General features: G+C 33.9%; 1 protein-coding gene across 2 annotated transcripts; it reads right to left on the bottom strand.

Annotated features, from left to right (window-relative positions):
- Positions 1–912: 912 nt before the first annotated feature.
- manba (mannosidase, beta A, lysosomal) lies at positions 913–26,913 on the bottom strand. Of its 2 annotated transcripts, XM_056471170.1 has the most exons (17): positions 26,598–26,913; positions 26,432–26,526; positions 23,748–23,853; positions 23,177–23,350; positions 21,615–21,738; positions 21,355–21,515; positions 19,525–19,635; positions 19,287–19,438; positions 16,173–16,290; positions 16,001–16,087; positions 13,779–13,946; positions 13,252–13,470; positions 12,533–12,697; positions 9,763–9,907; positions 9,481–9,626; positions 4,575–4,832; positions 913–1,688 (listed from the first exon to the last, which is right to left on the bottom strand). In XM_056471170.1, exons 1-17 carry the CDS (start codon positions 26,814–26,816, stop codon positions 1,458–1,460), a joined length of 2,679 nt encoding a protein of 892 aa, XP_056327145.1. In that variant the 5' UTR covers positions 26,817–26,913; the 3' UTR covers positions 913–1,457. The 2 variants fall into 2 exon arrangements, with proteins under 2 accessions (XP_056327145.1, XP_056327146.1); XM_056471171.1 differs by lacking the exon at positions 9,481–9,626 and having other exon boundaries at positions 9,767–9,907.
- Between the last annotated feature and the right edge of the window lie 423 nt (positions 26,914–27,336).

Consider the following 27,336-nt stretch of genomic DNA (forward strand, 5'->3'; position numbering starts at 1 on the left):
ATTAATTAACTAATTAGGCTGTTAATGTAAAGAGGTGCATTAAAATATGAGTAAATTAACATTAACAGATTATAATGCAGAATAAGTCATTGTTCACCATTATTCATGTTAACTAATATATTAACAGTTATATGTTAGTTAACATTAACAAAGATGAAGTATTGATTAACAGATGCGTTGTTCACTGTTACACATCACTGTAGTCGCATTACCTAATGTGTTAATGTATTAACGTTAATGTTTAGATTACATATCAGATTTTGTATTGCTGAATAAATGCGTTGTCCCTTGTTAGGTCGTGCTATCTAATCCATGAACAAATGCATTCGTGTTTGTGTAAGTAAACATTAAATAATTGTAAAGAATAAATGTAAAGTTTTGCATTAGAATATGAGTAAGTTTGAAGATTATAATGCTGAATAATAGTCGTTGTTAACTGTTAGTTCATGTTAACTAATTTATTAACACATTAATTTATGTTTGGTTAACATTACGAAAGATTAAGTATTGCTTAACTGATGTTTTGTTCACGGTTTATTCATGTTAATACTAATACATTAACAACATTAACTAATACACCGTTGTTGTAGTGTTACTGAAAATGTGTACATTTTATGGTAAATTACTTTTTGTCATACACCAATGGTTTGATGTACTAACATCTGCACAAAAATGTAACACAAAGCTCATCACAAATAACTAATATATACAAAGTATATTAATATATATTACTATATAGAATGAGCTCATTGTCATTCACTTTGATGATTACACACATAAAACTAATGCTATAAACATTTATCAACATAAAACTCTAATGTGCAGAATTCAAAATCAAAAATTCATGCAGAGAATTGTGGAAAAGCATATTTATGGTTATTTATATATTAAAGAAGCATACTATTAACCAGGTTATGGATTTTTACTGTAGCATTTTTAATGTTGTTAGTTTACTGTTGAATTCATGGATATTTTTTACAGTGCATATTTCTAAAAGTTTTGGTACATCAACTGGGCAACTTGGATTTTTGGACATTTCTGTGCACCATTTTGGGTTATGCAGTTTTTTTCCCTTGCAAATATGATAGTTTGAAAAATAAATTAAAAGCCATCAAAGTGAATTGACAATCACACACAATTATTTAACATTCTCTTTAAATTGGGATGAGTTTCACCATGGAGACAATTATTGGAGTTTAACCCACATTCTAGCCAGCACTCTAAAGTTAACCACAATCCAATCGATTCCTGATTGACAATCAAGCACTGGCTGACAATTATTTGCTTTTTAAATCACAATAGGCATGAAAATACTGTCACAACTTCTGTTTCATGTGATTGTGGATTTCAAACAAATCCAACCTGAGTAAAGGATGCTGGGGCCTGTGATTCTTTTAATAAATAGATTTGTAAAGTAAGAAGTTTACAGTCAGAGAAGAGAAAGGCACAGAATATAATCAGTAGACATCTCTTAGGGATGTGATATGAAGATTTGCAGTGATTTCCTCAATACTGGTGGGTCTCCATGCTCCAAAAATAACTGTAGTTTTCTTAGACAGCATCAGGAAGCCGTTGAGATTAAAGTGACCAGGAACATCATCGACATCCAGCCAAACATACAGAGCAGGAAAGGAGCAGTGCAAAGTTACAGCAAAGTTCTGCACGACACCAGCATCCTTTACAGTAAACTGCAACATACAAATAAAACAGTCAATGCAGGGGAAATATTCACTTTCCTAAGAAAAAGCACCAGGGCCTGGATTCACAAAACATTCTTAAGATTTTGTTTTCTCAACTGCTGTTTTGTTCTTATTTTGTTTCCTAAACATCTTAAGAACGTTCTTACATTTTTCCCAAGATTGTTCTTAAAGTCAACATGAACGGAAGCTGCGACATTTTTTTTTGTAGTGTGACATAGTTCCTAGAGAAATGGAATATTAAATTAGAAAACAGTAGGCGTGGCTTATTTTTCAGCTGCGAGCTGATTGGAGGTAGTAAAGTCGACATGAAAACAAAAAGTGGTTTAGTAGAGTTATTACAAACTAACAGACTCCTCCTCCTCACCGTTTTTGTTTATTGTCAAAATTGACAGTTGGAGGGGTGTGGTTAAGTATGTTAGCCACGCCCAATACCTCAAATCACGTAATCTGAGAATTTAACTAAAAAAAAAAGGAATTGCATTTTCAAATTTAAGGCAAACTTTTTTTCTTCTTAATGACATGCACAGATGAATTGTTCACCACAAAACTGCCAACGTGAGCTAACAAAATCATATGGTCAGTTTTGATTCCATTTGAAATTTAAGACAAAACTTCGAAATTCTTGAAGAAAATGTTCTTAAAAATCTTTTTAAGATTAAGATTACTGAGAACTAGTTGCGAGGCGTCACAATTGGGCAGTGGGTAGCACGATCGCTTCACAGCAAGTAGGTCACTGGTTCGAGCCTCGGCTGGGTCAGTTGGCATTTCTGTGTGAAGTTTGCATTTTCAAAGTTTGACTCCCCATTTTCTTGTGAGTTTCCTCTGAGTGCTCCAGTTACCCTCACCAATACAAAGACATGCGCTATAGGTGAATTGGGTAAGCTAAATTGTCTGTAGTGTATGTGTGTGAATGAGTGATGGGTTGCAGCTGGAAGGGCATCCGCTGCGTAAAACATATGCTGGATATGTTGGTGATTCATTCCACTGTGGTGACCCCAGATTAATAAAGGGACTAAGCCAAAAAGAAAATGAATGACTGAATGATAACTAGTTGTAAAAAGCAACTAATTTGAAAAATGAGTAAACCCATTGCCTTAAAATGACAAGTTGATTTTACTTTAAAAAAATCGAAATATTAGAACTTACAAATTAAGATCTTAGTTTTTTAGAATTATGCACTTGGTTAATTAACTTAATTTAAGGCAATGGGTTAACGCATTTTAAAGGGGTGGTCTAAAGGGCGTTTCCTGATGACGTGAGCCAATTCGCGAATCACAGCACATTTATGTTAGCTGACCAATCAGAGCCTCTTGAGGGCGGGCTTTTCAGAGGAACAAGCAAATATGATAGTCGTTTTCATGTTAGCTGAATAGCTGTATATAATCAAAGTAAGGTATATGAAAATATAACGAGATTTTCTACAAATGAAGCATGAGCACACATTGCTTTGCATCTTATAAACACAACCAAGCCTTATATTACACTCTGGATCACCCCTTTAAAGTCAAGTAAAGTCAACTAATCTGTTTTTACATTGTAGATCCCCAAAAAGGAAATATGTAACAATGAAAACATTACAAAACGTTTAACATATAATATAAAACTTTGTAACGACTATATTTTACTTTTTATTTACACTAGCACACTTGCCTTATTAAATGCTTGTGTTCCAGATGGAAATTCTGTGGTGGCCCAGTAGTGCACAACACAAAACGATATTTCAGAAAGCAAACACTAAGCTCAGAAACATTTCAGAAAGTACAACACAACGCAAATGCTCCTGACCACTAGGTGGCAGTTGAACACTGATTACGTGAATGGCAAGTTAAAGACCAAAACAACGATTACCTCATTGCGTTGAGCTCTTGTCATATTGTGAGATTTGCTTTTTAAAATGTCATTGGCTGCATCCAAAACCGCATACTTCCATACTATACAGTACGCTAAAATCAGTATGCGAACCGAGTAGTATGTCCGAATCCATAGAATTCGAAAATCAGTATGCGAGAAGTACCCGGATGACGTACTACTTCCGGTGAGATTCTGAAGTGCGCTATCCCATGATGCCCCGCTAGAGAATTCATGAATGGAAGTGAAGCGACGCAACTGACGCAGGCAGGTCACGTGACCATGACAAAATGGAGGATGTAGCACGTCAGAATTTCATACATAATGCTCACAATTATACTGTATAGGACGTACTTTTCTAATGGCCGAGTAGTACGTTTAAATTCAAATGCAGTACCCATTGTGTTGTGCACTACTGGGCTACTGTAAAATCCTATGGGTGTGAACAGGAAAAAAAGAGCCAGAAAGGCCTATTAGAGAATCTTACCTAGTCTTTTCTTGTTATTCAAGTCTAATTAATTGAGTCATTTACCCTGGGACTAAATTCTCTTTTGATGAAAAATGTCATTAAATCTCACACTTTGCATTCAAAAACTTGACCAATATGTGACTGTTACTTTAAAAAAGGATAATAATTTGATTTAATTAAAATGTAGAAGTTCATTCCACTGTTAAAGCAAGGACTAAGTCGAAGGAAAGAAAAATATGGCTGTAATGAATTTGTTTTAGCTATATTTATTTTTTCTAAGATAAAATATGTTTTAAGAGTGAATTGTGGCTGCAATAAATTTGTTTTAGCCATACTTAAACATTTTTATTAGAAAAAAATGTTTTTAAGAGCAAATTCTTTGATTTGTTTTTCAAACATTACACTTAAGAAAACATTTATGAACTTCTCAGAATTAATATTAAGACATTTTGTAACTTATTGGTTAAGATGATTTTTGTGAATCAGGCCCCAGATCTCATTTATGTTTTCTGAGAATGCAATAAATAAGCATTCTGGTCTGCATGCATGCCTCTCACCGTGATGTTGGGTTTCTGTAGACCCTCGGCGTGTCGTGGAGAGCTGAGGAAGATGTGATTGTGAGGGCTGATGGGTTCAGCTGCACTGCTTAGATGAAATGTGGCGATGCAGGAGCGCCGCGTGCAGTTTCCACATTGTGAGAGGAGAGCAGATATTGATTGTTGAAAAACAAGGGTGCTTCCTCCTCCTTTTACTGTTGTCGTATTAGACTCTAAAGAACAGACAGGATTAAAGCTGCTCCAGCTATATAATTTCACCTGTGGACAAACATAAAACAAGATAAAAACACTGATCAAAACTCAAGGTAGGACCAAACATTGAGATTCCAAAAAGTTAAGAACTACCACTTTTTTCCATTAGGACAATAATTTTTAATGTTTTAAAGCTCATAGCAAGTGAGATCTGAGTTGGTTAAAGAGCCCCTATTATACATGAAATAGGGTCATATGTAGGTTGTAAGGGTCTCCAACAACAGTCTAATATGCATGCAAGGTCAAAAAACACTTTGATGGTCTTATAATCTGCATTTATTTTTACCTAATTATCCCAGCGACTCCCATATGAATCGTTCAGCGATTCATTTGTTCCCAACCCCCTCCTCAGCGCGAAGCTAATCTGCGCTGATTGGACCAATGACAGCCTGCTGCGATTGGTCGACAGTGACAGGCTTCAGCGCGAGACAGAGTGAAATGCCCAGCTGCTAATCAACAATATAAAAGTAGTCACAGTGCACACACGCTTCATAGTGTAAGGCTTTTTTCAAACACACACACACACACACACACACACACACACACACACACACACACACACACACACACACACACACACACACACACACACACACACACACACACACACACACACACACACACACACACAGTCTCCTAGCCGTCACACACTCTACCTGCTCTTTTTCTCTCTCTCTCACACACACACACACACACACACACACACACACACACACACACACACACACACACACACACACACACACAGTCTCCTAGCCGTCACACACTCTACCTGCTCTTTTTCTCTCTCTCTCTCTCTCTCTCTCTCTCTCTCACACACACACACACACACACACACACACAACGCTCCTCAGAAGAACTAGGGAGAGCGACGCGAGTCTCCTGTCTCCTAGCCGTCACACACTCGACCTGCTCTTTTTCTCACACACACACAAACACACACATTACGCTCCTCCTCAGAACTAGGGATATCGACACGAGTCTCCTGTCTCCTAGCTTACGATGGCCATAGCAATGACAAACGGCAGTGGAACGCGAGCTCACAAAAGCATTTAACATTAAATCCGTAAACAAAGCGGCACGCGTCGCGTTTTCAACGTGGCTTACATGCGATAAGAGAATCTAAAGAGTAACCGCAAGTACTGTACCAGGTTAACAAGTAACAAAACACAATAAATACATAATTTGCAAGCTAGAGTAAACGAGGCAACAATTTTAATCGCACTTACTTACACTAGTGAATAAACCTCAACCACTGACTCTTCACAGTTTCATCTTTGGGTGTGTGTGTGTGTCTAGTGTTTTTTCTGTGTTAGTGGGCGGGGCCGCAGGTTTCAAATCTCCCGGGTTTGCGCGCGTAACTACTGGCGAGGCTTGTGTTTCGTAGCCGCATCATCACGAAACACCTAATGACTCGTTATCAAGACGACTCGTTTGAAGCACTATGAGTCGACTCTTTTATAGATGAATCAATAATTTTAAACACTGTACACTTACAGATTTAAGCCTTAGCTGGATATTTCACTTCACTTAGAGCTGTGTTACACACTACATGGAAGGGCATTTTCAAAAACCCATAATATGGGCTCTTTAAAGGGGCAGTGAGGTCTAATAGAATTTTGATTATGAAGGCTTGATTATGTTTATGGGATGCACAGCAACTTGTTCATGCTTTCTTGTAAAAAAAATAATAATAATAAAAAACAAAATCACATTATTTGACATATTTTGCCTTAAATGTACACAGCTTATCAACTAGTTTATTTCCTGGTTCTAAGAAGGCCCTCCCTTAGTGGGCTCTGATTGGTTAGCTGGATGAGTGTGTTGGGATTCGCTCATTGGCTAGTGCATTTTGTCTGGAAATGTCATGCAACCTTACTGATAGATTTGTGAGGTTGTGAATATCTTTCATTGTATACTTTGCACTGAACTTCATAACGCTTCACTTTTTTCCACATTATTTATGTTACAGCCTTGTTCCAAAATGGATTACATTCATTTACTTCCTCAAAACTCTACACAGAATACTCCATAATGACAATGTGAAAAAAGATTTTGGAAATTGTTTAAAATTTTTTTAAATTTACTAAAAATAAAAAAACTGAAAAATCACATGTACATAAGTATTTTACAGCCTTTGCTCAATACTTTGTTGATGCACCTTTAGCAGCAATTACAGACTCAAGACTTTTTGAATATGATGCCACAACCTTGGCACACCTGTCTTCCTCTTTGCAGTAGTTCTCAAGCTCTATCAGCCATTTTCAGATTGCTCCAGAGATGTTCAATAGGATTTAGCTCTGGGTTCTGGCTGGGCGACTCAAGGACATTCACCGAGTTGTTGTGAAGCCACTACATTGGTATTTTGACAGTGTGCTGGAAGATGAACCGTCACCCCAGTCTGAGGTCAAGAGCACTCTGAAGCTGGTTTTCATTCAGGATGTCTCTGTACATTGCTGCATTCATCTTTCCCTATATGCTGACTAGTGTTCCAATTGCTGTTGCTGAAAAATATGGGGATGGTATTACCCTGGTGACGAGCAGTGCCTGTTTTTTTTCCTAACATAAAGCCTGGCATTCACTCCAAGAGTTCAATTTTAGTCTCATCAGACCAGAGAATTTTGTTTCTTATGGTCTGAGAATCCTTCAGATGCCTTTTGGGCATCCAAGCGGAAAGTGGCTTCCATCTGGACACTCTATGATACAGGCCTGATTGGTGGAATGCTGCAGAGATGGTTGTCCTTCTGTAAGGTTCTCCTCTCTCCACAGAAGAATGCTGGAGCTCAGACACAATGACCACTGGGTTATTGATCACCTCCCTGACTAAGGCCCTTCACCCCCAATCACTCAGCTTAGATGGCCGGCCAGCTCTAGGAAGAGTCCTGGTAGTTCCAAACATCTTCCACTTACGGATGATGGAGGCCACTGTGCTCACTGGAACTTTCAGAGCAGCAGAAATGTTTCTGTAACCTTCCCAGCCTTGTGCCTCAAGACAATCCTGTCTCGGAGGTCTACAGACAATTCCTTTGTCTTCATGCTTGGTTTGTGCTTTGACATGCACTGTCAACCCTGAAACCTTATATAGACAGGTGTATGCCTTTTCAAATCATGTCCAATCAACTGAATTTACCACAGGTGAACTCCAATTAAGCTGCTGAAACATCTCAAGAATGATCAGTGAAAACAGAATTACCTGAGCTCAATTTAGAGCTTCACAGCAAAGGCTGTCACTACTTATGTACATACATGTGATTTTTCAGCTTTTTTATTTTGAATAAATTTGCAACAATTTCAAAAACTTTTTTTCACATTGTCATTATGGGGAATTTTGAGGAAATAAATTAATTTAATCCATTTTGGAATAAGGCTGTAACATAAAAAAATGTGTAAAAAGCAAAGCGCTATGAATACTTTCTGGATGTACTGTACCTTGTTTATTCTCACACAGCTACATTACACACTAACTAAAATAAAAAAATAAAAAAAAACATTTCATTAGACTACCCCTTTAAATGACATTACATGCTTTTGTTGAAGCCATTGGGTCACATCATTTCAACTTATTTAAAATATTATTGCATTTTATAGTTTATAATAAAATAAAAAGTAAATCTTTGGAATAAAAGAATGGAACAAAATACTTCTGAAACAAACAGGCTTAAAAATGGGAATGTTCACAAATGCACTTCAAAGCACTGGTACTAAGCTTTATGGTACTACTGTACATGCCTCTTTGTGTAATTGATAGATAGACATTTGTTATGAATGTTTTACTAACTCAATCAAAACCAAAAATCTACAATTTCTGCAGCACCAAATGAAGTTAGTATTCGGCCCAGTGACTAGTTATACTGCATTCATATTAAGATGGGTTTTTGTCAACCCAACCACTAGCGAAAGGCACTAAATACAGGTCTAAATGATGTCTGAAAGATTTTGATCTTGTTATTTTTTGACCACTTCTAGAGGTACTAGACCACATTTGGGCAAATTGCATTAAAAAGGAAAGTACAAAAAGCACTCGCATGGTAAAATGTATTCAAACAACTACAAAAGTCCAATTACTCTGTCAAACACGATTATCATAAAATGTATTGTGTATAAGCATATACATCACTGCACTCTACCAAAACAGAAGGGCTATTATCAAAATCCTAGCTGCCCTGTTAATACTAGGCAGAAAAATGACCAAAATCAAAATGCTTGGCTGTATCCGAAATCGCCTAGGTACTACATTTGAATCTTAATTTACTACATGGTCATTAGAAAAGTACGTTCTATTCAGTATGAATGAAACATAGACATACTACATGTGCCATTTTGTCATGATCACGTGACCTACCCACATCAGTTGCATCGCTTCATTGCCATACATGAATTTTCTCGCATGGCATCATGGGATAGCGTAGCGTCCATCAGATGCGCACTTCAAAATCTCGTCGGAAGTAGTAAGTCATCTGGGTACTTCTTGCACGCCAATTTTTAAATACTATGAATTCAGACATTCTACTTTGCTCGCGTACTGTTTTTAGCGTACTATCTAGTATGAAAGTATGCGATTTTGGATGCAGCCATATAGTTTTGCTCTAACATTCTACTCTGTATTAGCTAATCATTACATTACCAAAAAAGTTACTTAGCACTGCCATCATACCTTGGCTTTGACACCGTGTTGCTCAGACTGTCTGTCTGAGACGGCATAAATAAGCAAATCTCCCTTATCTTCAATTCCCACTGAAAGTACAGGAGCGTAAAAATCTGCAGCCCAGTAGTGCAGCATCTTCCATTTACCACCAAACTCTGAATGTGTAAGAGATATTTCCCAGTCAAGAGGAATACAATACATGCTTGAATCAACAAATAAATGACCATTGAAAATGAATAAGAAAGGTTTCTTTTATATAGAGATCTTCACTCTTGTACATGATTCATTTACCTACAGAAGACCAGGAAGGCCCCTGCCAGATGTCATTGAGCTGCCAGTAAAGAGTGCCCATTGTGTGACCTTTGCCCTCAATGATGTCACTGCGACTGCGGCGGTAGAATTCGGTCTGGACCTTCACACACTGTGCCTGAGTCACCTGTCAAAGCAAAACATACCATTTTGAGTACATCATGTGCAAGAATGTAAAGATTGGAGTCATGAATAAACATATACATGTTAAACAAAAGCTGATTTCTTTACGGCTCTTTCCTCTTATACCACTGTCTGTAACTCCCGTCTTAAATTAGGAACAAGTATGAACAACGACTGTTCTGCCTGTTAACTTTTGCTGCCAGGAAGAACATTCTGATGTCATGGATCAATGATAAGCCCCCTTCCATAAAAGGATGGCATTCAATAATTCAAGAGACTATCCCCCTGGAATACTTAACATGTCTTAGCCAATCCACAACTGATATAATTATTCGCACTTGGTCACCATATTTGGACAATATAAATCTTAGTTTTATGTGACATTTTGAAACTTGGAATGACATAATGTCCATGTGTTCTGCTTTCATCAAACTTCTCACTTTTCCCGCCATATTGCATTTTGTAACATAATTGCTTATGGCTTGGGCCATATGTATATTTTTGTATATGCAGTTGTGTGTCAGGCATTTTATGTTGTGTTTGTATTTGTTTTTGTGTACGTCTAAAAAGAAAAAAACAAATAAAAATATGTAAAAAAAACAAAACGTATACATGTTAAAAATGTTAAGAATTTGCATCAGCTTATATCGCTTGGTTAAGGACAGGGTGCAAACTATGGGGGCTCCCCTAAAAAACATTTTTGGGGGTCTCAAAAAATGTTGACAATGTGATATGTGTAAGAGTAAAAAAAAATCATTCATTCATGCATGATGGTGATTTACACCTCACTTAAAAAAAAAAGATAACTACACATGCTATTCTTGTCATAAGCATCAAGGTGTGGGGGCGCTGAGGAGCAAAGTCCAGTCATGTCAAAGATTGACAGCCAGATGCATTCATATGGACGTTAAGACAGTGCTTATCACTTGCTTTAGAAAATGAATGCGTTGTTTTGTTTTGTTTTATTTGCTTCATATAGGCCAATACGATGTTTTTTTTTTTAAACACTGTTACATTGCTGTAAACATGTTGGATAATTAAGCTGAAAGCAGGGTAAACTTGATAAAACTTCTTTCAATGGTGTTTCTTTCCTTTTCGAATTCGCAATTATGTTTTACTGGAGTGAAAGTCAAATCCAAAGACATTCTATAGGCCTATGTAAAATAAAAAAGCACATGCTGTCCTTGATGCCATCATCTTGAACTTATAGAGCGAATGGGAAAATGATAGGCTACGTGACGAGGTTATTTATTTTGTTGTTAAGTGAAACATATTCGTGTTTGTTGATTTTATATAAATGAATGAACTCCTCCCACAGAAGCACTGCAGGTAAAATAAGACAACGATGTTCTGTTGTTTAGGCTGCTGTTGTTTGTGTATGTAAAAATATATCCCTCAAAAGACATTTTCAAGGGTCAAAGAAAGTTATTGATGGGAAAACAAGCGCTTTTTAGCAAGAAAGAAAAACGAAACTATCGTGGTGTTTTAGTCAGGCTACTTCATCACATAGCTTTATTAAACAGCTCTCTGGAATACTTGATTGTGGTTGACCAATCGTGGCATTTCAAGGCATGTTATTCCCAGACAACAAACGATTAACCAATAACACAGGCTCACTCTGATTCTATGAATCATCTTGACCATTAGTGAATATATTCTCATTCCAGAACGGCGGGAACATTTCGAACATTTTCCAATCATTTTCCTGAAACTGGAATGATATACAGCAAATGTATAATTTACATTAAACTGAATCCTGTATTAATGTAAAATAAGGCTTTAATGGAAATTAACTGTTAAATGTTATTAATTGTTGTTTAACTTGCCGATAAATAAACCACTGACAGAGTTGACATTCACCACTATTTAGCTCAAGATTCTAACCTCTAACCAGACGCCATGTGATATTTCTAAAAAAAATGTTATGCATTTTCATCATGTTGTTTTTAAGAAAAGGGAATGAAACATTCACTGACATAATCACAATAACGTTGTTGACAAATAATTAATTTACTATTGGTGTATCCTTAAAATATCATATTAATAATAATAATAGAAAGTCACATGCTAATTATCTCAGATTATTCTGCCTTTTTTAAATTAATGTAACCAAGTCGACCCAAAAGAATCTAAAATCTAACTCTTTTTTTATTATTACTGAAATTTAAAAAATACAGAAAACAGATTTTTTGTTTATGTAATTTGGTAAACACATAAAAAAAGAAAATTATAATGAATTATTTCAGGATAATTGAAGATAAAAAAGAAGGTACAGACAGTAAAAATAGTTATAGTGGAAGTTTAAGTTAATATTTTTACAAAACAACAACCATAAACAAACATGAACAAGTCTCTCATTTAATGTAAGAAATCTCACAGTTTTAAATCCTCTATCATACCAAGGCATACTCTACGATAAGTCTAGTTAATAATTAAGAGTGACCAACAAATCAAAAACACTGTGGTCTTTTTCTTTGAACACATGATGTAGAGAGTAGATTTTAAACCCGAAAGACAAACATAGACATCTACTGCAATTAAAATCAGAATCGCCTTCTTTGGTGGACAGCAAACATTTGATTTTGAAAGAAGTCTCTTATGCTTTTTGTGTATATGTGTGTGTGTTCACCTGTGTGATGTAAATAGTGTCTCTGTATCTCTGGACTGGGTCTGTGCTGTTGGGGAGAAAGTAATGCAGCTCTGCTTGTTTTAGCATCTGCTGATTTCCATCTTCATGATGCTGCCGATGAGCTGAGAAATTACTGCTGAAATCCCAGTCTGAAGACACTGAAACCTGGATGGTTTCACGTTGAAAAATAAGTTAATGTACATTCTCTTGTGGGAAAAAAGTGCTTAATTGAATTAAATGTACTTCAAATGCACTTCCTTGATCGGATAACATCAAATTTTATATAACTTGTAAGAGAAGTTGTTACATTACCAGTAAAACGCCGAAATTATGGTAAATTTACAGCAAGTTACCAGTACTGTTGTGTGAAAAGGGCCAACAACTTCCTATTATGTCATTTTGTACCACTATGCATGTCAATGGCTTGCATCATTCTTCAAAATATCATCTTTTGTGTTAAAAAAAAAGAAACTCATATAAGGTTTTAACAATTTGAGGGAGAGTAAATAGTGAGTGATGTATTGGTATCCATTAAAAAGTGATCTGGGAGCCAAATACAAAAATTTCTAAACTTTCTGGGAGTCAAAAAGTGTTAACTGGGTTGTAAGAGCAGTTACAAAAATCCCATCTGCGCATTGTTTTAATGATGACATTCGCATCACAGTCTCACACACACTGTACAAAATGAAGTAGTTTACCCTGAAGAAAGACTACTGTACCTTGCTAAGAGTGGACAATGAAGGCCAGGACTGGAAGCCGTACTCTGAAGCAAATCGTGTGCGAGGGAAAGCAGTCCAGTTCCAGCAATCAGTAAAGTAGTTGTAATAGTGTGTGTCTCCATAGTGGGGGTCATAGGGGTCCTGGGCCACCCATCCTTCCCTCTCAGACTCAACACCATTGGTTGGGCTGGACACGAGGAAAGGACGAGTACTGTCCTCCTGAAATAAAACACAGCAGCATTTTTGTTTAAAGACATGATGATGTTATATGTGAAGTACAAAGCCTTAAACATATCCATACATATATTTGGAATGTAATATTGCATACAAGCTACAGATATGTCCTAAAACTGTGTTTATACTTTCAGCTTCAGAACTGCATTTTCAGTTGTGCTGATGTGGTTAGAGAACTTTTATGAAACATAGTGGAAATGGCAGGATCAATTTCTTTTTAAATTTCAGTGCTGTAAAGAGCCTCAGGCAGGGTGGTGGTTTAATGGTAGCGTGTGCTTTTATGTCGGTCTCACCTGCAGCACAATGTCTCTGATGTTGTTGACATACAGATTGACATAGTCTTTCACATACAGCGGTCGGTCAGCAACAGATATATTGAACCAGTCCGTTGCAATAGCAGCTTCATTCTCATTGTTCCCACTCCAGACGACCACAGAGGGGTGAGATTTCAGTCGTCGTACCTGAACCACAATACATGGAGGAAGCAGAAACTCTGACATCATGCTTACAACCGTAAGATAATAAAGAAACTTCAAATACATTTTTAAAAATATATACAGTAAAGTCAGAATTATTCGCCCCCCTTTGAATTTTTTTCTTTTTTAAATATATTGCAAATTATGTTTAACAGAGCAAGGAAATTTTGACAGTATGTCTGATAATATTTTTTCTTCTGGAGAGAGTCTGGAGTTCTGGAGAGAATAAAAGCAGTTTTTAATTTTTTACGAACCATTTTAAGTTCAAAATTGTTAGCTATTTTCTTTATAATGGTCTACAAAACAAACCATCATTATACAATAACTTGCCTAATTACCCTAACCTGCCTAGTTAACCTAATTAACCTAGTTAAGCCTAAATGTCTCTTTAAGCTGTATAGAAGTGTCTAGTAAATATCTAGTGAAATATTAAAATAAAGATAAAATAAATCAGTTATTAGAAATGAGTTATTACAACTATTATGTTTAGAAATGTGTTTAAAAAAAATCTCGCCATTAAACAGAAATTGGAGGAAAAAATAAACAGAGGGGCTAACAATTCTGACTTCAACTGTATACACGCACACATGCACTATACCATAGCAAAATATATTTTTGATAAAATATGTGAGGGAAATACAACAATTTTCTTAATGATAATGTAAGCTCTTAAAAACATTAATACAAAATAAAATTTAACGCATAATAAAATAAAATAATGCTTCCATGAAAACATCCATTTGTATATTTTCTGCATAATAACACAGCCTAACAACATGTCAAAATGTTATATAAAAGAACTAAAATATATTTTACACAGTCTTGAGTATCCAATTCAACATCTCATTTATGTGGTACAGATTCAATATCGGTTTGACATCAGACTATGGGCTCTATTTTAATGATCTAGGCGCAAAGTCTAAAGTGCATGGTGCAAAAGCATTAAGTGCGTATCCGAATCCACTTTTGTTATTTATAATGAGGAATACGTTCTGCGCCCCGGCGCATGGTCTAACAGGGTTGTGCTTATTCTCGTAATGAGTTATGGGTGTGATTTGAGCATAACATGCATTAAATCAATCAGAGACTCATCTAACATTTCCTTTATGAGTCAGTTGCGTCGTGCCATGTAAGTGGAAAAACTGAACGCTTCACTAGCGAGAAATCAGTTCAACAGACCATCTGCAGCACAAAGATAAAGAACAAGCCTCCTCCATTCTGCCTCTTTACTTTCTCTTTAGTTTACTTTTGCTCTTTACTTTACTCCTTTACTTTTGTGGATAAGGAAACGGTGGAAACTCCCTCCACTGAAGACATCCATTAGCCTACATTTTTAATTTTGTTTGCTTTCTAAATTCAGTTCTAATTTCCAGCAAACAAATAATTGACCAATAATAATGAAGTGTAGTCAAAAAACAAGATATTATATTGAAACACACATCCAAAACCCCACAGGTGGACAAACCTAAAGTAGTTTTTATTAAAACAAATATAAATATGCATATAAAAAAATAATACTCCTAATAGTAATAACATTATACAAATCCAAATTGTCATGAATAAACTGAAAAAAGACCCCAAAGATGAAACATGGAGGCAGTGATTATTATATTTATAGACAATAATACATTTTGTAGCTTTTTTTTATATGTAAAGACCCACATAGCCGTATAAGTAACGCGCTAACTAAGTAACTGAGCTTTCACTTGGTCTATTTTGGTTCAACATAATACTGTAGCTACGCGCCAGCAATGCACATTTACACACCTCATTTCTAGACCGGAACACCCATTAGTCCACAAAGTGGAACAAATGGATTTGCTATTTAAACAATGTGGCGCAAAACATGAAAATTACAGTTGCGCTGGTCTGAAAATAGCAAAAAAATTAAAATAATTGTGTCAAACACGTTTTGCACCTTATTATGTATTCAACATTTACATTTTTTTTAACAAAATAAATCTCTCAACACATTTTAATTTGACTATTTTTTCCCTACTTTTACATTTGATTAATATGATACTTTTTTCAATGCAAACCTGCTGTGTGATCTCGTCCCTCACTGTCTGTATGAAATCCTTCTCTGTCGGGTACAACGCACAGGCAAACATGAAGTCCTGCCAAATCTGATAACAGAGCAAGTAAAGTATGTATTCAGTGCACACTCAAAGCATTTCACTGGCAGAGGAGGAGGAAATATGATAAGCTTACCATGATTCCATACATATCACACAGGTTGTAGAAGAAATCCTGCTCATAAACTCCACCACCCCACACTCTCAAAGCATTCATATTCGCCTTCTGTGCAGAGCGGAGCAGGACAGTGATCCTAAAAGGCAAAAACACCACGAAAAGGCCAAAATTGAAACTGGACACTATTCAGCCAGGCCACGTGTGAAAAAAACTGAAGGATAAATAAGAGGAAAAAATAATCAATATTTTATCACCACACCTCCTAAATTGATTGATTATATTAAGAATTGCTAATATATTTTTTAAATTACAAACTTTCTAACATGTTTAATATCTAAATGAGGCATTCTTTCATTAAATAGGCACAAATATGCATTCATTTTCAGCACAATAATCTGAATATTTGGGTTTAAAATTTGTCTGACACACTATAGTCAAAGATGTTTATAGAGTGAATTTTGGAAATCTCTTTTTATCACTCAGTTATTCTGAAAATACTGTGAACTTTTCGTAGAATAATATGTCATACAGACTGAGTCGATCATACCCCTCTATTAAAAATAAATAAATAAAAAAACATTTTAAAATATTAAAAAAAGAAAAGAAAAAAGAAAAAGAAAAAAAGGAAAACATACAAATTGATAGTGTGTTATAAGGAACACTTATAGGGACAGTTCAGAAAAAGTATTTGTTTGAATTATTTTCTTTTCTTGAACACAAAAGAAGATATTTTGAAGAATGTCAGACAACAGTAGCCATTAGTTATCTTTCCATCCACCTTTTTGATGCGCCTTTTGGATTTTCACATAAAAAATGCTTGATAGAAATGCATAAATTTTGAAAATGCACATTAAAAATCAGATAAACTTTTGATTCGATAAGAAAAAAAAGCACATAAACTACAATGGAAACACTTTTACAGAATAAATTCCAGAATGCGCATTAAAAAAAACGTAATGTGATTTTGTTATAAGAGATCATGTGATGATAAAAAGGGTGCAATGGACCGCATTAATGGACAATTGGTAAAACAATCTGAAATGTTGTTTTTGTTATTCTAAAATGACTTAACCAAAGTCGGTCATCAGTCATGCAATTGACAGTATTCTCGCACCGCTCCTGCTTGACGCTGACGCACTGTTCGCGTTCCCACTTTGGGTATGAATCCCAGTTGTAAACAAGCATGCAGAAAAAAATACACACTGCTCATGCGTCGCTCATGCGTTGTGCAGAGAAATGCAGCCCTGCTGTAATTTCACAGACTTTCATTTGGATTCTCAGTCTACATTGAAACAAAAAACAAGCACATTTGATTAAAATGTTCTATGATTATTATTTTGATGGATAAAGCAAAAACAATAAGTGAAACACATTTTAAAATGCACTTGGTTTACAAATAAATGTAAAATAAAACACTGACTGTAGTGTAAGAGGAATGATGTAAAGATTTTGCTTCTAAAATTAGGCCTTTTGATTGGTTTTAAACAAACATTTACACGGAAAACATAAATCTGTTGATGTTGATTGCAACTAAACCACACACTAAACAATTAATTTCACTAAACCTCATCAATATTGTATCTCATCAGTATTGTATAAGTCAATATACATATCTTCTGTAAGGGAAGGGTTCACTCTCATTAGTGTCATAACTCTGTTATTAAAAATCGTATCAAGTCTTTACACAACAGATAATTCTATAAAACATATTTTTTGTGTTCTTTAGAATTGTTTAATTCCATTGTAATGAATTTAATATATTTATGCAAAAGATTTCTTAAATGATCTTAGCATATCACTTCAGTTGTGGCTTTACATTGTTTTTCAGTTACATATAGAATTAGTTTTTTTAGAATATAATAATAATAATAATAATAATAATAATATTTATAATAAGTATTTTATAAAAAGTATTTACTAAAATAATATATTTATCATTTTTTATATTTCTAAATAAATGGGGCGGGGCTTGGTGTGGACAGGGCTTGGGGCCATAGGGGCAGGGCATAAATTCTCACTCCCAGCTAAAACCAAAAGTTGGCAGCCCTGTAGTATTATTGAGAGAGAGGCTCACACCTCCAAATGCCACAGTGCTTTCATTGCGTGTCACCATTGTTACTTCCTATTTTCATTACACCCTTCACTTGTTTCAAACATTAATGAGATTTCTTTTTTTTAAAGGAACACAAAAAGAATATAATTTATAAACTCCTATAGTATTGAAACAAGTGAAGTGTGAGTAAATAGTGAGTACATTTTAATCTTTGAGAGAAATGTGCATCATTTTAATATTTCATAGCTTAAAACATCCAGCCACAAGAAAATGTTTGTTACTTTAATAAGGATTAAATAATATACAATAAGGACTATGCAGTGTTAATTATTCAATATCTGTACCTGAATAATGAATGCTTGAAAACTATAATTCACTTTTCTCTTTACTATATTTTATTTATCTATGCTTGTTATTTATTTGTTATATATTATTTGAGATTCACTCCTCTACAAAATCCCTCAATCAATCCAAATAAACCTGTTAAATCATCTGGATTTTTCTAATATCGTGCAGCCTTAATTCAAGTATGCAGATATTTGTTAAACTCATTTCCGTGACTTTTCTAAAACTTTGTGTGTTTTTCTGTTTTATCAAAACTCTTCTAGGCCTGGAAAATGCCGTGTCAAAATTCCATGACTTTTCCAGGTTTTCTATGACCGAATGAACCCTGCATGTTTTTTGATATTTGGTGCCAGTTTATCAGGAAGTGATAATTTAGTTTTGTTTTGACTCATTGGATGGAAACACTGCTTTATTTGTAAATCTTTTATGTGACATTCCAGTTTTGGCCATAAATTTAATTGCCATCTTTGGATAGACACATAACTGCTGACTTCCATTTTTAATTTTATACATTATTACCACTTAAACCATTTAAATATGAGTAAACGATAACATAAATTTAATTTTTGTGTGAACTATCACTTTAAAAGTGCATTTTGAGAGTTTTCTTTACATTTGACTGAAAAAAATACAATATGAAGAGCAAAAAAACCCAAATCTCCAAACTAATAGCTGCATAAAAAATGTGTATTTTATTTCTGGCCTTAATGTAGTTAAGTTGTAAATCTTCTCACATGTCAGTGGTAACCTGGTCCTGAAAGGCATGAACAGGAATCCAGTTTGAGCCCTTCAAGAAAATTGGTTTCCCATTAATGCGGAAGTAGAAGCTGAGGCCCGGAGAGGAGGGAATGAGCTCCTGGACCAACTCCACTGTGCGGAAAGCAACCTGATGAGAAACACGAGAGTAAAATAATGCAGACTGAAGCCAGAGCTGATAATGAAGATAATAGAGAGAATAGAGAGAAATGTTACCATTCGCTGTGCCTTAAATGTCTCTCCACTGTCCAATTTCACATTTATCTCCAGATTATAGAGACGCTGATCTCCATGTCCAAACGGCCACCACAAACTGACATTCTGAAACTGTACAAGGTTTTTATAAATATACATGTTATTATGGTTGACTATTAATATGAAAGGAATATTGTTTGATTTAATGAAAATAAATTGACAAAAATGTACATAAGGCAATATTTCAAATTTGTATGTACAGTAGATGAACTCGATATATTAAAAAAGCTATTTATAATGATAAACAACTATAATATAAATATGAATTAATATAAAAATATAAATGATATAAATAATAAAACTAACTTAATGCATTTTATATAATACAAATAAATAAATACATAAATGAGAAAGAAATGTTATAAATAAAATATAAATATTAAAATAAACTAATCATGGATATAACTCATTAATATTCAAAATGTATGGATTAAAGACAAAACAGTCTTCAAGGATCAACACCAAAAATACATTAAATACTATAGAAAATTAACTATAATTAAATATGATTAAAAATTATAAATATATAAAAACAAGTTATGACCATCACACATCAGGATTTACAATAGAAACCTACTGAAATGTCAAACAGTGTAAAATATTTTATAGTTAAAAAATACAAAATCATTCAAATGTATTTAAATAAATCATTTGACATTAAAAGACTATTTAAGGATCACAAAATACAAAATAAAAGTCATTTTAAATCTCTATGCTTTGCCGCTAACTTTTAAACCACAAAGTTTTACCCATGTCAACAAGAAGCTTTTAAATAACCTAAAATAATAGTTAAACTGTATGCTTTATTCTTTTATATGGTTTACCAAGTACAGGTTTGAAGAGGTATGGCGATTAAAATGTACAGTTGAAGTCAGAATTATTCGCCCCCATTTGAATTTTCTTCTTTTTTTTAAATATTTCCCAAATTATGTTTAAGAGAGCAAGGAAATTTTCACAGTATGTTTGATAATATTTTTTCTTCTGGAGAAAGTCTTATTTGTTTTATTTTGGCTCAAATAAAAGCAGTTTTAAATGTTTTAGGTACCATTTTAAGGTCAAAATATTTTTTGATAGTCTACAGAACAAACCATCGTTAAACAATAACTTGCCTAATTACCCTAACCTGCCTAGTTAACCTAATTTACCTAGTTAAGCCTTTAAATGTCACTTTAAACTGTATAGAAGTGTCTTGAAAAATATTAAATATTATGTACTGTCATCAAGGTAAAGATAAAATTAATCAGTTATTAGAAATGAGTTATTAAAACTATTACGTTTAGAAATGTGTTAAAAAAAAATCTGCTCTCCGTTAAGCAGAAATTGGGGGAAAAAATAAACAGGGGGGCTAATAATTCAGGGAATTTAATAATTCTGACTTCAACTATATATATATATATATATATATATATATATATATATATATATATATATATATATATATATATATATATATATATATATATATATATATATATATATATATATACACATAACTTTATATATATATATATATATATATATATATATATATATATATATATATATATATATATATATATATATATATATATATATATGATAGAACATTACCACCTGTATTTTGACATTTTATTTTCACTAGACATTTAAAACATTAAAATAGATGATTTACTCATATTTAATCTGCTTTCAACAAACATAAAATCATTTTTGCAAACTTAATTTAATACCAAAAATGTGATGTTTTCTCTAAAACTGATGATAAAAATGATATGGCGTGGTCACCATCAAGCACACTACAACTGATCTCACCTGGTTAACCTGCAAAATAAAGAACTTTTCCCCCTGTCCAGGTGTAAGAGACAGCTGAAATTCTGCCTCTGAAAGCAGTAATGGTATGGAAATATGGACAAGACCTTTTGATGCAACAGCAACATCGAAAAACAACTCCACTTCAACACTCCAGCTTGAGTCTAGAGACAAGGAAAGATAAATGAAGAAGATATAAGTATTTTACAGTGATTTGTTTTGATATTTGCTAAAGCTCCGACTCCTTAATATGCAAAACCTACTATATTTTGGGCTTGTGGTGAAACTTAAAACCCTAAAACTGTTGAAGACTTCCAGACGAACACCTTTCCAGATGCCCAGTGTGGGAAAAGATGGACCCCAATCCCAACTGAATGAGCTTTGAGCCTAAAAATCAGGAAAATGGAAATGTGAATGGCTTGCAACACACAAGATCTACTCCAAGTTCCTAGGTTGTCTATGAAAACCTGTAGATCGATCCTTACGTGTACCACTTCCAACATTTTACTTAGAAAATAATGTGACGTATTGCTAAAGGAGCCACTCTGTACTGGAATGTCAACGTGTCAGGAAGTGAAAAAGGGACTCAAACTGGAGTCTCAGATAAACAGATCTAGGTAGTTTATGATCTGAAATATATTTTATAATCAAATAATCATAATGGTGTAGTTTTACTGTCAAGATGTTGATGGTGAATTGCAGAGCTTGTGCAAACACATTCATACCGCTACAACCAGATGCTTTCTTAACTTCTGTTTTTGATTATTTTTGTGATTTGTTTATTATGGAGAGGAAAGAGCACAACACATATTAACAAAATTATCTAAATATCTCTCTCAGCACTAATTAAAGCCACCGCTATCAGTAGTTTATAAGTGTTTCTGAATAATACACATACTGTAGACCCCTTATCGACATTCAGGTAATTGAAGTATGTGTAATACTTAAAGGAATTATTCATTTTTAATTACATAATGACACCAAATAAATCCAGATATTTTATTTTGATACCCAAAAAATTTATAATAAATAAAGTAACATACCAAAACAAATGGTATATTACCGTTTCATATCCACACATGACTATGGAATATTTAATCTCAAAAACCCTAAACACCCACACAAGAAAGCAAACTACACTAATGAACTTACAAGTAGGGATGCACTGATATATCATTTTTGACTGATACCAATAACCGATGACTCTTTAGATTTGTAGGCAGACAGTCGATATAAAAGTATAAATATTAATATAATTTTTTTTTTTACTTTTTGCATAATTGCAAAAACAAAAGCTGAAAACAATACAATAAACAACTGTTTTATTTTAAAACCTTCAAAAAGGTTTGAACCCTTACTTGAACTTCAATAATTATCTATTCATAAATTTAAATAAAAACTACAGCCTATAAAAACAGCGTCACTGAACATTACCTAAAATCAAAATATCAATAAAATAATTTAAAAAGTATTACATAAATTATAGATTTTATTTTTTCCTGATAAAGCATGCTTTGTATGAAGTTTTAACAGAAAGGCCAATTAGAAGGACTATCTGGCTATACTTCACCTGTGAGTGTAAGAATGGAGCTTTTTAATTCTGGTGTCCTCTTGTTTCATGGCAAAAAAAAAAAACTCCCAAACCTCTGTAGGGGACAATAAAAACTCTAGCGGCATAAAATTTATTTTACTGACTTAAACCTAATTTTGTTATTGGGCGGATAACAATAATATTAAAAAAGAATTTATAGACCAATATCGATATGGTCGGCGATATACAGTACATCCCTATTTTCAAGGTTTGTTAATGTGATGTGCTTCTTACCTTTCTGATGAAGTTAACATGACACTCTCCTTTCTGTACAGGTGGAGGACAGTCTGGTGGTACCCTGTATCCAGTGTGCGCCTGACTCTTCTGAGAGGCATAAGCCACAGCTGACATTATAAACACCTGGAGAATATTCTCCTGATTCTTGAGCAATCCAGTAACATCAAAATCCTAATGAAAAACATATAATGATTCATACAGTCAAGCCCAAATTTATTCAGACTCCTGGCAAATTCTGACAGGTACTTTTTGTTCAAAGGTAAATAAAAGCTGAGAAATATTTTTACCACAATGACACCTCTTGTACGTCATCTTATTATCATTTGGGAAAAGCATCAGTGCCAAAAAAAGTTGCTGGTTGAATAAAAGTGACTTTAAGTCAGAATTTACCAGGGGTATGAACAATTTCAGGCTTGATTGTTTGTGTTATTGTTCATTGCATCTTTTATGAGTAACTACTATTATTTTATTTATTTATTTATATATTATTATTATGTTAAAACCCATGCACATGCTTATAAAAGAACAATTCTAAACTTGTGAGTGTACACAATAGAAATGTATTTACATATCTGCGAAACATATTGTCTGTCGTCCCGATGGTGACTCCATTGAGTGAAATGGTAGAGATTGTGTCGACTCCTTCAAACACCAGGACAACTTTCCCTTTTCCTCTATAAAGAGCAAACAGTGGAAAATAAGCGTCTAATTTGTTGTTTACATTCATAAAAGTTTCTTTATGTACAGAAAAAGCTTATTAAATGCAAATAAAGTGTCTAATGTTCATAATTAATTTTGTGAAAATCAAAATGTCCAAATAGGGAAGACAAAGAGTTTTATCATCATTAAGAGTTAAATATACATTTACGTAAAACAATTAAACAGCACCCTCACTTGTACATCTTGCTTCAAATTGGTTAAAACCTAGTGGATTTTAAGCCTAATGATAAAATATAATTATTTAAAATAAATACTAACTTAATTGTATTTTGTATTGTATTTTTGTATAAAATGTATATTGTCTTTTATTATGCCACAAAATAACTTTTCTAAATATTCCAAAAATATGACAAGATGATCTGGTATATAAATTATAACACTGAATGGCACTTAGTGTGAGTTCTCCATAAACCATCATAACAGTTTATGATAGCAACTATCATTTGTTCAGAAAAAAATTACACATAAAATTTACAAAAATTCAGTTTTATGGCTATATTGCTTCAATGCTTTAAAAGTATTGAGTCTAAAACCATCTATTGACCATTTTGAGGGATGTAAACAATAACAATGATCCTAATGTAATTTACTGTTTTACATTTTTAATTTCTATAGCCTCCGAGAATCCAAAAAGGTCCACATATTGATAAATAATGTTATGATAGCTGTTATAATGCTAAGTTATGATTGAATTGCCTCTTGTTACAATTAGGAAATATTATGATAACAAGCAGGAAATGTTCTAGGGCCAATGACATTACCACATTGAAATGGTCTATATTACATGACAAGCCACATTAGTGACAGTCTCTCTTTCTCTCCAGCTATTTAGTACAAGTGAAGATTGAGGTAAATATTGAGTTTTATATTCACCCATTCGGACTTTCTACTTAATAATATAATTTCGCAAAAGTATTCTTTGCAAATTCTAAATAGGGAAAAAATATTAGCAGCCAATGACTATCATAGTACAACACTGTTCACAGTCAAATAAATAGTGCTAATGTTGGTTTCAAGTCATACTTGCATGCAATTCAGACCGAATATTCAAAGTACCATGGTAAACAATATAGGGAGCATGTCACTGAACGAATGTGGAAATATAAAACAGAACATTCTAAAACGCTTAACGTAAAAAAAAGCTTAACGTTGCTTAATGAACCTAAACATCAACCAGAGAAACTCAATTTTCTGTCGAACTATACTTGTAATTAACCCGAACTACTGTAAAAGGAACGAGTCCCAATTTCATAGATGAAGTGAAAAACAGCACGCTAAGTGTTTTCCCCCCATTGAAGTCTATTATAAGGAAAAAGCTTAACGTGGCTTAATGTACCTTAACAACAAGCGATTTCTATTAAATTTTACTCATGACAAACACTTTCTGATGTCAAAAGAATGAGCTCTAAATTTAGTGAGTGAAAAATGTTCATGTTATGCGTTTTAAGTGCATTATAAAGGAAAAAGCTTAACAGGGCTTAACGTACCTTAACAAGTAGGGCATACCAAAAATCAATGAAATATTACTTGTGATTAACACTAGCTACTACCAAAAGATCAAGCCCTGATTCTGTGGAAGTGAACAATGTCACGTTAAGCATTTTATCCCCATTAAAGTCCATTATAACAGCTTAATGTGGCTTAATTTAACAACATCCAGAGACAATCAAATTTCTATAAAATATCCTCATGAAAAACAACTGATAAAAGAACAAGCTTTAATTATTTAATGAACAATATCAAGTGAACGATTTCACTTTAAGCGATTTATATTATAAGGAATAGCTTATTAGGCATAGCCATTATAAGGAAACAGCTTAACGTGGCTTAACGTATCTTAACACCCACCAGGAAAACCCTAATTTCTGTGAAACTTTACTTGTGATTAACACTAACTATTGTCAAAAGACTGAGCCCTAATTCCATAGATGAAGTCAACAATATCACGTTAAACATCATCTCTTCCAATCAAGACATAATAAGGAAAGGCTTAATGTAAATTTACATCAGCAGAGGCAAATTAAATGTTAAAATGGCTGTTCATAAAATTGTTTTTATTTATGATAGAGTAACCCTTGCTGTCAAAATAATGCGATTGTGCATGTCATTGACATCCCCACTGCAACATGGGGGGAAAACGCTTAACATAATTTTTTTCACTTTAGCTGTGGAAATGGGGTTCACTCATTTGCTAGTAGTTGTTATTAATCACAAGTAAAATTTGAAAGAAACTGGATTTTTTTTTTTTTATAATAGATTTTATATCTCCAATGTGGGAGAAAACACTTAACGCGCTGTTTTTCACATTATCTATGGAATTGGGACTCGTTTTTTTTTTTTTTTTTACAGTAGTTAACGTTAAGTTACTTACAAGTATAGTTTGACATAAAATTGGGTTTCTCTGGTTGATATTTAGGTACATTAAGCCACGTTAAGCGTTTTAGAATGTCCCTATAAAACCAACTTTACCTCAATTAAGTGAGGAGGCTGTTTTATTGACCTTTTAAGACTCACTGAACAACTTGAACTTACTCAACACAAGCAGGTAGTGAGAATGATGTCGTGTAAGTCCAGTTGTCAAGTGAAATCCACCGGTATGCCAGGTCATTAAACCTATAATATGGATCCTGTTGACAGAATAGAGTTTGAGGTCATCTTCATTTCGGTGTCTGGACTGTCAATAATGAAAGTGTTTTACCGAAATGACTCCCTGACGCTGAAGAGCTGTATGAACACAGCCGGGAACTTCTGCACTGATAGAAAAAGTGGAGTTGGAGTTCACCAGCTGCCATTTTCCGTTCAGAGAGACGATATTATCTCCCAGACTGAGACGCGACACTTTAGACAAAAGTGTGCAGTCAAGAAAACAGACCGCTGACAGATAAAAGCCCGTAAAAGACCACGCCACATGATTCATGTCTGTTGTTCATAGCAAACTTCACATCTCTGGGTTATATTGTTCAATCACGAGACGTAAAAGTGTAAAGACACCACCCTGCACTTCCCGGTTGAAATCAAAAGCGCAGCTCGATCAGCTGATCTCTCACGTGCAAGCAAAAACATCCGGTGGTGTTTAAGTTAAAGGTATGTGGACATTAATAAAAATAATAACTTACTATTATTATTTGATATATATATTTATTGATATATTTTTAACAGTGCTTAAATATTGTTGAAGCGAACGTAGCTATTCGAGAAGTGAAATATTGAAGACTTTTATTATGCCTGCATATTTCAAGTAGGCAGGGAGTTTGATCAAATCATTTGAGATATCTTTTGTTCAGTTATTATTACTGCAGTGCCAGTTTATGATGTGTTTTGATGGTAAAGACAATTATCCAGTAACTTTATTATTATTAACTAACAATTCTCAAGTTCACCAGTTCCAGATCTCCTTTATCTATTTTATCGTCTTGTCTAAAATATATATACAAAAT

Source organism: Danio aesculapii, chromosome 13 (assembly GCF_903798145.1).
Source record: "Danio aesculapii chromosome 13, fDanAes4.1, whole genome shotgun sequence".
Lineage (NCBI taxonomy): Eukaryota > Metazoa > Chordata > Actinopteri > Cypriniformes > Danionidae > Danio > Danio aesculapii.

What these genes read in the sequence shown, in the direction of transcription:
- manba (XM_056471170.1), bottom strand. Translation starts at nt 26,816, where the DNA reads ATGAATCATGTGGCGTGGTCTTTTACGGGCTTTTATCTGTCAGCGGTC. An exon ending in TTATTTTGCAGGTTAACCAG is followed by an intron (nt 19,636 to 21,354) that starts GTGAGATCAGTT and finishes AACCTTGTACAG; the next exon opens with TTTCAGAATGTCAGTTTGTG. An exon ending in TACAGAAACCCAACATCACG is followed by an intron (nt 1,689 to 4,574) that starts GTGAGAGGCATG and finishes TGTATGTTGCAG; the next exon opens with TTTACTGTAAAGGATGCTGG.